The sequence below is a fragment of the Kogia breviceps genome, chromosome 19 (genome assembly GCF_026419965.1).
Source record: "Kogia breviceps isolate mKogBre1 chromosome 19, mKogBre1 haplotype 1, whole genome shotgun sequence".
Taxonomy (NCBI): Eukaryota; Metazoa; Chordata; class Mammalia; order Artiodactyla; family Physeteridae; genus Kogia; species Kogia breviceps.
In genome coordinates, this window is record NC_081328.1 from 52,771,677 (window position 1) to 52,784,362 (window position 12,686).

The 12,686-nt window shown below is 48.0% G+C and overlaps 1 protein-coding gene across 15 annotated transcripts in view; it reads left to right on the forward strand.

Annotated features, from left to right (window-relative positions):
* SLC39A11 (solute carrier family 39 member 11) overlaps positions 1-12,686 on the forward strand; it is a 316,340-nt gene that overhangs the window by 106,681 nt on the left and 196,973 nt on the right. For all 15 annotated transcript variants that reach the window (XM_067020591.1, XM_067020588.1, XM_067020585.1 and 12 more), the window contains one exon: positions 10,691-10,849. In XM_067020591.1, coding sequence (XP_066876692.1) covers positions 10,691-10,849 — 159 coding nt within the window. The remainder of the gene's footprint in view (positions 1-10,690; positions 10,850-12,686) is intronic.

Consider the following 12,686-nt stretch of genomic DNA (forward strand, 5'->3'; position numbering starts at 1 on the left):
TTGAGATTCTGCCCCGTTACTCTGGAGCCGTTGCCCTCCATCGCCCAGGATCACAGCCACGGTACTGATGGCAGTCTCCTGCATCCCATTTGAGAACCCAGGTTTTCACGCATGGCGAAAACAAAGTGTGATTTCGTGTGGAACGAGGGGCGGTATCTTTCCTTCCTGACCTTGAAGGTCCCGTCCCTAAGCCTCCCTGATGATTTCTCTCGAGCCGGGAGGGAAGCCCCGGAGCCGGTGGTTTGGTGGTTTGTGCCCTCTCTGGAGGGGGATCGGCGAAGCAGCTTAGACCTTGGAGTTTTCTCTCCACGGAGCCAGATGGCTCACGCTTATCCTCTCCTTCACGTGTTCGCGGCTCTTGCATCCCAGCCAGATCTGGAGCAGATTGGATCAGTGTGAGTGAGTGGTGGTGTTGGGGTGAGGAGGCTTGACCAGCTGGTGCAGTTGTCCATCAATAGGCCACAGTCAAGAGGGTGCTGATGGGTTGGTGGCTGGGTGCCACGGAGGGGTTGCTTTGGGCAGCATCACGTTCTCACTCTCTTGGTGACCAGCTGGTGAAGAGGTTTGATAAGGACCCCCCCCCCCCCCGCCGTGTTTTTTGTTTTTTTGTTTTTTTAGTCTACACGGAGTTAATGATTTTGGCAGGCTGAAAGATTCTGGGAGTCCTCCCACATCTAGCTTGGCTGAACGTGCCTTGAAAGGACTGATGCGTGCTTACACCTCTCTGTTATTCACAGTGGCGGTCTTTGCAAGAGGAATGGCGACCACAGGCAAAAGGTCTCAATGTTATCTGACTTTGGAGCCTCACGGTCTCATTTTAAGTGTAACTAAGGTCACTGCTGGCAGGCGCTCCAGTCTAGGTGGCATCTCACACCCTGTAGTTACTTAGTAAGTGTTTGTTGAGTTGAGTTCCACTTGGGAACTTAGATTTGGAGCGGGACTGGGCTTGATGGCTAGCTCATTTTAAAAAAACTTTTTTATTATTATTTTTAAAAATTTTATTGGATTATAGTTGATTTACAATGTTGTGTTAGTTTCGGGTGTACAGCAAAGTGATTTAGTTATATGTACACATATATTCATTCTTTTTCAGATTCTTTTCTCATATAGGTTAACACAGAATATTGAGCTGAGTTCCCTGTGCTCTACAGTAGGTCCTTGTTGGTTTTCTGTCTTATATATAGCAGCGTGTGTGTATGTTCATTCCAGGTGCCTGATTTATCCCTCCCCCCCCCGTGTTTCCCCTTTGGTAACCATAGGTTTGTTTTCAATATCTGTAAGTCTGTTTCTGTTTTGTAAATAAGTTCATTTGTATCATTTTTAAAAATGAGATTCCACATATGAGTGATAGCATACGATATTTGTCTTTCTCTCTCTGACTTACTTCACCTAATTTGACAATCCCTAGGTCCATCCATGTTGCTGCAAATGGCATTATTTCATTCTTTTTTATGGCTGAGTAATATTCCATTGTATATATGTATTGATGGCTAACTCTTTTTCAGCTCTTTTTTCCTCTGTTTTTGGCAGAGGAAGTTAGAATTAGGTTGTTGGTTGGTAAATTCCAAGGCCAGATATGTCTTGGGTGGTTGTCCTAGCTTTAAGGCACTTAACTACAGTCCAGGACCTCACCAGTGGAGACCTGTGGTCTCTGAGAATGGATGCTGGGAGATCCTCTGCGGTATGATTGACAGATTCTTCTAACACTGCTGGCACTTCGTGTTTAAGAATGGCCTGACTCTCAGCTCCAGGCTTGGGCCTGGCAGGTGCTTGGTGATGGTGTGGGATGACCCAAGCCTATCCCCAGAGGAACCATTTTAGGGTGGACCCTGGAACCTGGATGCACGGTATACTATCTGTGGTGCAAATATGGCTCATTGGAATCTGGGGCAGCCTTCCTAAGAGTTAAAAAAAAATGAATACAATTTACATGTAATAATATGCCCAGATCTTCAAGTGTCAGCCCAAAGGGTTTTGACAATTGTATACATCTGTTTACCCGCCACCCCAAATGGGATCAAAAACATTTTTGTCACCCCAGAAAGAACTTCTGTGTTACCTAAGTCAGTTCCGCCTCTCCTCAGGCAGCCACTTTGTAATTTCTATCACCATAAATGGGTTTTGCATATACTTGTGCTTTAAAAGGAATCACACAGGGTAGGGCTGTGTGTGTGTGTGTGTGTATTTATATACAGGCTTCTTTCACTCAGTGTAATGAGTTTGAGACTCCTCTGTGTCGGTATGATATCTGTAGTTCTTCTCTTTTTATTGCTAAAAACATTGCTTATAATATTTCATTTTATAAATGGACTCTACAGTGGGTTAGTGCATTCTGCTGTGGATGGCCATTTGGGTTCCTTCCAGGTTTAGGCTCTGAGTAAAGAAATCTACAGTGAACATTTCCTGTGTAAGTCTTTGTGGACGTATGTTTTCATTTCTCTTGGGGCAGGTCTCTAGGAGAGGAATTACTGGGTTATAGGGTAGACTTTTTTTTTTTTAAGCTCAAGTGCTCTTTCCTAGTTTGGAGAGCACATGCAAACTGGTAGGCCAGGCCCCTGCACATCATTTTCACCGGGTAGGTTGTAGCTAGCAAGACTTAGGTCACTCAAGCGAGTCTGCCTCAATTAATAGCTATCATTGAGGCTGAATGTAAATGATTATAATTTGGAGCTGTTAGGCTTCATGTTGTAAAATTATATGAAGCTGGTATGTTATGAGGGCTTTTTGATAAAAGATTAGTTACAGATAGAGTCCCCCCGTGAATTGGATTCACGGCTTGAGTCATGACTAAGAATTGCCATGCTGCATCGGAGAGCTGACTCAATGCGGTATTTATGTGGCCACCCATCACTGGCTTCTGATGGGTGACTTGATACTAAATGGACAAGGCCGGCCTCATTCTGGAGGGTCTCATGCTGGCTTCTCCTTTCCTCCCCACCCCACTCTGCCTCCATTCTGGTCGGGCCTTCACTGTCTCCTGTCTAGATCATGTCAGTAGCCCGGCACCTGGGCTGTTGGTTTCCCATCCAGGAGAGTCTGTTCCAGTAGTTGTAGAGGGGCCCTGGCAAACTTACAGAGACAGAGGGTAGATTAGAGGTTGCCAGAAGTTGGAAAACTCCAGGTGATTCTACTGGGCAACCAGAGCAGGAAAGAGCCCGCTCATAGCCTTGAGGCCAAGCCATTCTGCCAGGCTTCTTATCATACCCAGCTATCTCATGGTACCCCTGCCAGGCGGATCACCCTGCAGTGCCCACAGCGTAAGCTTTGGCAAGCTTGCCTCCTGGACTGCTCGCACGGATCTTCCCAACTAGAGGGTCACACCTTTATTTTCCTTTCCAAACCATGTCCAACTTTCAAGAGCCCTTCACCGCATTTTCTTTGTCATCTTCTTTCTTGGAATGCCAGCAGACTTTCTTCATTTGTCACTCTTGATGCCTTTCAGACGTCTTCTGTTGCCTCTCTCATTGTGGGACATAGCCATCCTCAAAGGCAGGACTCAGATCAGCCTTTGTATCCTTTCTTCCTCACTCCCAGCCCCTTAGGGTCTGGCATAATGTTGGTCGTGGAATAGTCACTGATTAGGTACTTGTCGATTGACTTTTAAAAATTAATTTAACATCTGGTATGGAGACAGAACTTAGAGGTATTCCCTGGCTTCCGTACATTCGGAGCAATTGTTGCCTTGATTTATATGGATTGCAGGTTTGTGCCTGTTCCTTATTTATGCAGTGGCTTTCTTGGGGTAGAGTCCATGTTCCTGTGCTTCAGCAAACGTTTAAGAAGGACCTAGTCTGTGGCAGGCTCTGAGTTGGGTGCTGTTGTTTTTTAGCTCTTTCTGTCTTCTGTAGACTTCCATGTGTACCTTCTTTAGAAGCATACTCATTGAATAGCTGATACTGATATTCAGTGTGTTGTCAATAATCTTTGTGCAATAATTTCCTCCCCCTTTTTTATTAAGAGAGAAATTTTGTTTTGTAGCTTGGATTTTCTTCCAGTCTTTAAACTGTCATTACTGTCATAAAAGACATGCTTAATTGCACCCATCACGCCAGACTATTCTAATGTAGCCCTTAAGAAACTCTTCACAAATTCATGTATATTTCCGGAGCTGAAATTATCCCCAAATAAGCACTTAAGCAGAAATGAAAAGGTTTGCCTGCTGTGGGCTAGGTGTTTAGCTGATTGTTTTTGATTATTCTATGCTGGTACCCCTGATACCAGAGGGAAATTAATAGCATTATAAAATATGGATCCCTGTGGCATTTTGCATGATATTTTGAGAAAAAGAATCATAGGAGTTTTGCTAGGTTTGGGGAACTGGTAGGGAAATGGGGGAAGGAAGGGAAATGGGGGATTTTACTCTCAGGCAACTTGAGAAAGAGCTTGCAAATGTCTGCTGCTTTTTTTTTTTTTTTTTTTTTTAACATTAAAACAATTTTTAAATTTTATTCGTGTATAGTTGATTGTCTGCTGATTTTAACTGTCTCCTCCTCTGAAAGTCCCATTTGGCCTTTTGGTGTCAAGGCTGCGATTTAGGAGCCTTCAACAAAAACACACAGTCCAGACGGGTGTCTCATTATCATGCAGAAACATGTCTGAAAATTCCGGTTTTGTCCATAGGACCTTTTTCCCGCATTGGTTTTTTACTGTGAATTCAGCGTCTTCTATGGTTAAAACGTTAAAAGAAATCATATGCATTTATTTATAACATTTACTTATATATTTACATATCTTAAAACCCTATTATCAATTTATTAAAGAAAGCTTCTCCCCAAGATAGATGCACATATCGTTTAACAAGTCAGATTGCTTTACGGGGCTTGTAATAAAAAGGTCTGCCGACCTTCCCCACTCCCGATTCCTACTTAGGGATAGTGTGAACAGCCGTTTTAGCTGTTTCTTCACTTTTTTGCCTCTACATTGCTCAACTGCATGCTACTCTGACGATTCTTGACTTTTTCAGCTTTAAACATCTCTCGTGATTTCTTGCCGTGGAAGATGAGGATCTGGTTCTCTTATCCCCACCTGCATCCTACACTGCAGATACATTATATTTTTTAGTTTAGTTCAGTCATCCGATAGTCACAGCTTAAAGATGGAATATTGTTCAGCCTTAAAACGGAATGCAATTCTGACAATGTGGGTGAATCCCGAAGGCATTCAGCCAAGTGAAATAAGCCAGACACAAAGGGGCAAATACTGTAGGACTTCCCCAGTTATGGAGTGTCTAGAGTAGGCAAATTCATAGAGACAGAGAGTAGCTTAGAGGTTACCAGTGGCTGGAGGCAGGGGAGATGGGCAGTTATTGCTTCACGGGGTTACAGAGTTTCTGTCTGGGGTGGTGAAAAGGTTTTGGAACTAGTGCTGATGGTTGCACAACTTTGTGAATGTACTTAACGCCCCTGAATTGTCTAGACTTTAAGGTGGCAAATTTTCTGTCGTGTGTATTTGACCACACAGAGAAGTACATTGCTTAGTAATAAACAATAGCTGACATTGTTAAGACCGTAAATGGTATTCACTTATTGCCTTTCTTGTGCAAGTTTGGTGTTTTCCAGAGTTGGTGATGCTCTCCTTTTTTCCCTTTGCCTAGTTTTTTGGGCCTGTCATTAATTGGCCGCCAGTCTCCCACGGAGCAGTGTAAAATCTCCCCTGCACACATTCAAACCTATAGGGCTCTACAATCTGCCCTTTCCCGGAGCTCTCCAGCCCCTCTTCCCGTCCGGAGTCTCCGAGCCTGTTGAACTGTCGCTTTGACATCCTTATTTACCACCAACCTGGGGATGCCCTGCATTCCTCCCCCCTGTCATATACCATGAAGCAAACACACCCTTGAGTATCTTCCGGAGAAGGGGCGTCAGGACGGTACGTCTGTAGCTTCCCCAGAAGCAGAACCTGACGTGGGGGAACGTGAGCTGTGGGGGGAGCAGCCCCCGGGAGTCAGGGTGGATGGGCTGGGGTGGATGATCGGAGTACGCTGGGCCTCCCGCTCAGCATGTCGACTTTCCCTTTCTCCTCCTGTTCTCAGTGTGGTACCCAGCCCTTAGCTGGCGGGGGTCCATGAGTGTCTGGTGCCATGGCTGCTTGGCCGCATGGCATACAGGAAGAATCTTGGGGTGCCACGGCTTCTGATCCAGGCTTTCCACCAGTCCTCATTATTGGCCCATTTTCAGTGGCTCCAGGGCCTTCCCTCCCTGCGCTGTTCTGGGGTTCTATGGGGGTGAACCCCCTTGCTTTCCACTGTGCTTAGGTGTCAGCCTTCTTGGGGGGGGGGTCAGTCAGTCATTACCTGCTCCCTCTTTTAGCTTCCCAAACCCCATGACTGCCGTCTCCTCTCGGTCCTTTCATCTTTGTGGTTGAGCTCCTCCTCATCCCTTTACTTTCACCCTGTCTGGGAGCGAGCAGCTTGTGTTCCATCAGCCGTGTGTAACTAGAAGTTCTACAGCTTACGTTTTGTGACATTCAAAAATGCACTAGGATTGACACATTAGCACAGCAAATACTGCTAGTTAAACATAGTCGACGTTGAACATTATACTTAGAGGGGAATTACTCTCTGATTAGATGTACTGAGTAGGTGATATTCTGAGCATTATTGTTTTCTTAAATTTATTTATTTTTTCAGAAGAATGGACCATTCATTACTCTCAGCAAAATCAGCAGATGAAGCAGTTCCCCCACTTGCTAAAAAAAAAAAATGTTTTTTTCAAAAAAGCAAAACTCTATATAACTCTATGACACGCCTTAAAGATATTTCTTTTTTTTCTTTTTTTTTTTTTTTTTTGCGGTACGCGGGCCTTTCACTGCTGTGGCCTCTCCCGTTGCAGAGCACAGTCTCCGGACGCGCAGGCTCAGCGGCCATGACTCATGGGCCCAGCCGCTCCGCGGCACGTGGGATCTTCCCGGACCGGGGCACGAACCCACGTCCCCTGCATAGGCAGGCGGACTCTCAACCACTGCGCCACCAGGGAAGCTCTCTACCGCCTATTTTTTTATTGTGTTGTTTGTTTCTTTAATATTGAGCTGCATGAGCTGTTTATATATTTTGGAGATTAATCCTTTGTCCATTGATTCGTTTGCAAATATTTTCTCCCATTCTGAGGGTTGTCTTTTCATCTTGTTTATGGTTTTCTTTGCTATGCAAAAGCTATTAAGTTTCATTAGGTCCCATTTGTTTATTTTTGTTTTTATTTCCATTACTCTAGGAGGTGGGTCAAAAAGGATCTTGCTGTGATGTTTTTAAAGAATTTGAAACATGTAAGTGACAGAAGACAGCTTCAGGATCAAGGGCATGGCCTGGGTTTCAAATCCCAGGTCTGTCACTTCTAGCTGGGTGCCTTTGGGAGAGTGACTCACCTTCTCTAAACCACAGAGAGGAGGCTGTAGGTCCCAAGGAGGTGAAGCGTGTAAGGCACGCTGTCCCCTCTGACTACCAGGAATAGCGTGGCCCTAGGGCAAGCCCTTCGCTGACCCCAGAAGGCAGACTCTGCGCTCTCTTGGCTTCAAGTCTTTGCATGCACGGTTCACGCTTCTCAGCTGGAATGATCCCCCCCAATCTTCTCTTAGGCCTCAGTAACTTTTTATTTTAATAAATTTATTTATTTATTTATTTATGGCTGCACTGGGTCTTCGTTGCTGTGCGTGGGCTTTCTCTAGTTACGGCAAACAGGGGCTACTGTTTGTTGCCGTGCGCGGGCTTCTCATTGCAGTGGCTTCTCTTGTTGCGGAGCACGGACTCTAGGTGCGCAGGCTTCAGTAGTTGTGGCACGTGGATTCAGTGGTTGTGCCTCGTGGGCTCTAGAGCACAGGCTCAGTAGTTGTGGCTCACGGGCTTAGTTGCTCCGCGGCATGTGGTATCTTCCCGGACCGGGGCTCGAACTCGTGTCCCCTGCAGTGGCAGGCGGATTCTCAACCACTGTGCCACCAGGGAAGTCCCCACATATGCCCTTTAAATAAACTTTTTGGGGCGCCCTATCGTCATTTCAGACAGGCAACCCAATCTCTTTTCTCTCACTCTCTTTTTCTTTTTTGGCCGTGCTATGCGGCTTGCGGGATCTTAGTTCCGTGACCAGGGGTCGAACCTGCGCCCTTGGCGGTGAAAGCGCGGAGTCGTAACCGCTGGACTGCCAGGGAAGTGCCCAGGCAACCCAATGTCATTTCAAGATTGATCCTTGGTCATGTTCCAGTTTATGTGGGAGACAGGGAGGCTGGCGAGGAAAAGAAATGAAGGAAATCCATTTGGGTTCTGGATTTGACTGGAAGGGTAAAGGATCATTGATTCTCAAGGAGGGGACCCACCTGAATTGTCTGGGATGCCTTTCCATTTCAAGCATCCCAGATTCTGGCAAACCCTCCCTTGAGGGGCACATCCCTTCTGCCTCACCTTGCATCACTTGTCCATGAGAATATTGTATATTGCTCACGTGCAGGGGACAGAAAGAAGATTGGTACCCAGTGATGCACAGGGATGGAAAGGAGCTTTGACAGAAGAGGTTGGACTTGGTGTTGAGAAGGCGATGGGGATCTGAGGCTGGGGAAGTACCCCAAGTGGCATTGACAAGGATGGGATGTGGGGAGGGACTGGAAGATGAGGTGACTGGCCTTACTGGTGATATGGTCTGAATGGGAGGCCCTGAAACATGCAGTGATACAGGTTGCTGGACATGCCTGTGCCTCTGTGCTGGTCACATCCCTGGTGGGAGCTTACCGTGAATGGCAGTTACGGAGGGTTGTTGAATTCTAAAGCAAGTGAGACAAAGTCCAGTAAAGGGATGGGTCAGCCCCTGGCATGGAGAAGGCTCCCACAAGCTTCCCTTGGTGGCCCCATGGAACTGAACTGATGAGCCGTTTTCATTGTTTCTGGGAGTCTCTGAGGCAGGTGCAATTTTCTACGGGTGGCGCTAAGACTTTTGCTGGGAGAGTCCAGTGCCAAACCGGTGACTGTGTGGAGATGATGCATCATAGAAGAGAAATCATTTTCTTTTTGCACGGATTTGTTCTTTATTGTTGCATTCGCAATACCTGGTTCCGTCACTCTGAATGTTATTTTGGAGACAGATGATGCAGATTTTTTTTAAAGGCAAGGCATAGTTAATTTTAGAAACCCATTCAGCATTTTATATGTTAGCGCTGACTGTTCTATGGTTACGATTAGTGGGTGAGCTCTAGCCAAGATGTCATGGTGTCTGTAAGAGTAAACAACTGTGGATGAGTGTTTAATTCACTAAATGCTGGAGAACCTTTGATCAGATTGACCTCCCCGAGATTTGAGTCCAGCTTCACTTCTCCCTTTTCCCTTTTGTTTTTCCCCCTCATTGAGGTGATGATGGTCCCACTTTGCTCAGTTCCTTGGATCTGCCACTTCCTGGCTCTGTGACCTTGAGCAAATGATCTTATTACTTTGAGATTCAATTTCTTTATCCACAAATAGCAATAGAAAACAACATCTTCCTCCCAAAGCTGTTGGGATGGATAAAATATGATATCAGATGTGAAGCTTTGGTCCCTGGAAATAGTAGGTGATCAGTAAATATAAGTTCCCTTCTTCCTTTTCTTTTTTTTTTTTTTTTTTTTTTGCGGTACGCGGGCCTCTCGCTGTCGCGGCCTCTCCCATTGCGGAGCACAGGCTCCGGACGCGCAGGCTCGGCGGCCATGGCTCACGGGATCCTCCCGGACCGGGACACAAACCCGTGTCCCCTGCAACGGCAGGCGGACGCTCAACCACTGCACCACCAGGGAAGCCCTTTTTTTTTTTTTTTTTTTTTTTTTTTTTTGCGGTACGCGGGCCTCTCACCATTGTGGCCTCTCCCGTCGCGGAGCACAGGCTCCGGACGCTCAGGCTCAGCGGCCACGGCTCACGGGCCCAGCTGCTCCGCGGCACGTGGGATCTTCCCGGACCGGGGCACGAACCCGCGTCCCCCCGGATCGGCGGGTGGACTCTCAACCACTGCGCCACCAGGGAAGCCCTCTTCCTTTTTAGAGATGAGAAAATTGATGAGACCGAGTTGACATAGTCTCACTGGTTGTCTTCAGATATTTCAAGGGCTGTCACACATCACAGGGGAAAGACACCTCCCTTTAGTGCTCTGGAGAGCAGATGTGGTGCGAAGAGGTCCGAAGGGAGACAGATTTCAGCTCTACCTGAGGAAGAACTTTGTAGTAATTAGAGCTGTCTCATGTCCAAGGCAGTGGAGCTCACGAAGCAGCGAGCAGTCTGGTCCTGGTAGTATTTAGTTAGCACAGAATTTCTCAACAGTGCTGCCCAACTTTGGGACCAGATCGTTCTTTGCTGTCAGCAGCTGTGATGTGCGTTGTGAGACATTTACCAGCTTCTCTGGCCTCTGCTCACTAGATGCTACTAGTAATCTCCCCCTCACCTCCAGCCCTACTTGTGACAACCAAAACTGTCTCCAGACATTGCCAGATGTCTCCGAATCAGAGGCTGGGTGACAGCAAACTAGACTCCCTCTTCCTAAGGTCAACTCCGTCCTACCCCAAATTGAATTCTTAACAACATTGGAATTCTCATGGTGGCTTTGTGCTTTGGGATAGTACTTACGGCCAAGGATTAAAGGCCTAACCCAGGTGACGCTGTGGGGTTCAGTTTGGGCCATAGAGAGCGAGGGAAGTCCCCGCTTGGAAGGCCTTCAGGGGATGGTTTAATGGTTTTCTGCTTATTGTGGTTTTGCAGGTCATGCTGGCCGCTTCCTATTGGTCGCTCCTGGCCCCAGCGGTGGAGATGGCTACGTCCTCTGGTGGCTTTGGTGCCTTGGCCTTTTTCCCTGTGGCCGTCGGCTTCACCTTCGGAGCTGCGTTTGTCTTCCTGGCTGACCTCCTCATGCCTCAGAGGGTGAGTACCACTCCGCTTTGGGCGGTCGTGTCAGGATGTGTCTAGCTCTGTGCCATAGATTTACTTCTGTTCAAACTTGACATGCCAACTCGTGTCTATGTTAAGTAGCCAGTGATATCGAAATAGATATTTCAAGCCATCTAGGGCTTTTACCTGGAGGAAGGGAACTGTGACTTAATGCCTAAAAGAAAATAAACTCTTGGTGGTCTGACTCACCATCTCCTTAGTTACGTTTTGATGCGTTCAGATTTTAAATACCAGGTCTCGTTATAAATACAGAGCACAGCTGACGTCGTGTGGCACAGCACTGTCTGTATATGAGTGGACCAGACACTGGGGGGCAGGGAGCACCCATGACGGTGGTCCTGGCTCTTAGAGAGCTTATGATGTCACCAGGGAGATGACAGCACACCCATGTACAGCGTAAGACTGTCGACAAAGCATCCCTTCCACAAGGGCTCATCCGTAGGAGGGTGAGGTGGGGAGACCGGGCAGCAGGGCCTTGGGCCGCGCTCACTTCTGCCATGAACCGCTCGTGTGTCCCTCCTCCCCACTTTTCCTTCTTATGACTTGAGACTAACTCCCTTTAGGGGCTGCCAAGTGAAAACTAAAAAAATCGAAAAAGGCGCCAGAATTGGGGTGTGCCAGCGATTTAGCCTTTAAAATTTTTTTTTGCCTAAATAGTGCTGGTGGGTTGGGTTTGGGGGGTGAGCATGTACTTGCTTACAGAGAAGCACAAAATGAGCCACAGCCTGAAGTCTGGCTGTGGTCGCTGAGCAGAGAGAGGCAAGGCCAGGCCACGAGATCACGACCCAGCGCCACGGGCTCAAACCGGGTCGGCTGAAGGGTGGGCGTCAGTAAGGACCCAGTGCAGGCACAAGTCACCTTACCAGATGCAGTGTCCCAACGAGTCCCGAGGTGGGAAGAAGGCCCCCGGGAGACCTGAGCTGGTGCTTGAATTCTCTGTTCCCCCAGGGTAGGAGGAGGCATGGGGAGGGCCATGTCGAGGAGCTGAGTTTCTCTGCCGGGTCTCTGTGGGCAGGGTCAGCTCGGGCTCACTGGAGTCGTCTGGGCGCGTACCCCAGGAGGTAGGCTCACATCCTTTCCCCGGCCCCCCTGCCTTCTTCTCCACGGGAATGTGGCCCAGACACTTGTGAGAAACTGGTGACTCATGTCCCAGAAGGGCCAGCCTCTGGCCCGGACAGCTGGGTGTGGCGGTCGGCTGCACGGCCGTGATGTTGTCTCGGAGGCGTGTCGTTCTCGTTCCTCGAGAGCGCGAACGGCCGTGTCGGTTTGTGCCCCCCTGGGCCCTCTGCTCCCTTGTCGTCAAGGAGCGTCTGCCCGGTAAGAGCTTTGAGAGGCCCTCAGTATGGCTTGCCACATTCTGCCCTCAAGTCCGCCCTGCTTATGTGTCAGCTTGCTGCTGGAGTGCATTCTACTTGCCCTGGCAGGAAAAGCTGGCAGCCGGGGCCTTAACTCCTGAACAGCAGACAGGGGGCTGGCTCGGCTGCTGTGCACGGTCCCTGCTGGTCTCATCTGCCCTGACCACCTGGGCCCACCTGGGCTTCTGAGGCAGTATCTTGCAGAGGGCTCTTTGCAATCGTGAAGGGTCACCTGTCCCTGATACTGGGGCCAGGGAGTGGGGGCCAGGTGTATTTGACCAGCTGGCTGAGCGCAGCAGCTTTCTCTGGGCAGTGTAAATAGTCATTTGGCCAATTTGTTCTGTGCAGCAGTACTTCTTTTTTTTTTTTTTTTTTTTTTTTTTAACCTTTTGCTTCCTGTTTGTTCTGCCATATGCTTTGAATATAGAGACGATCCCAGGGGAAAGCCTTGGATA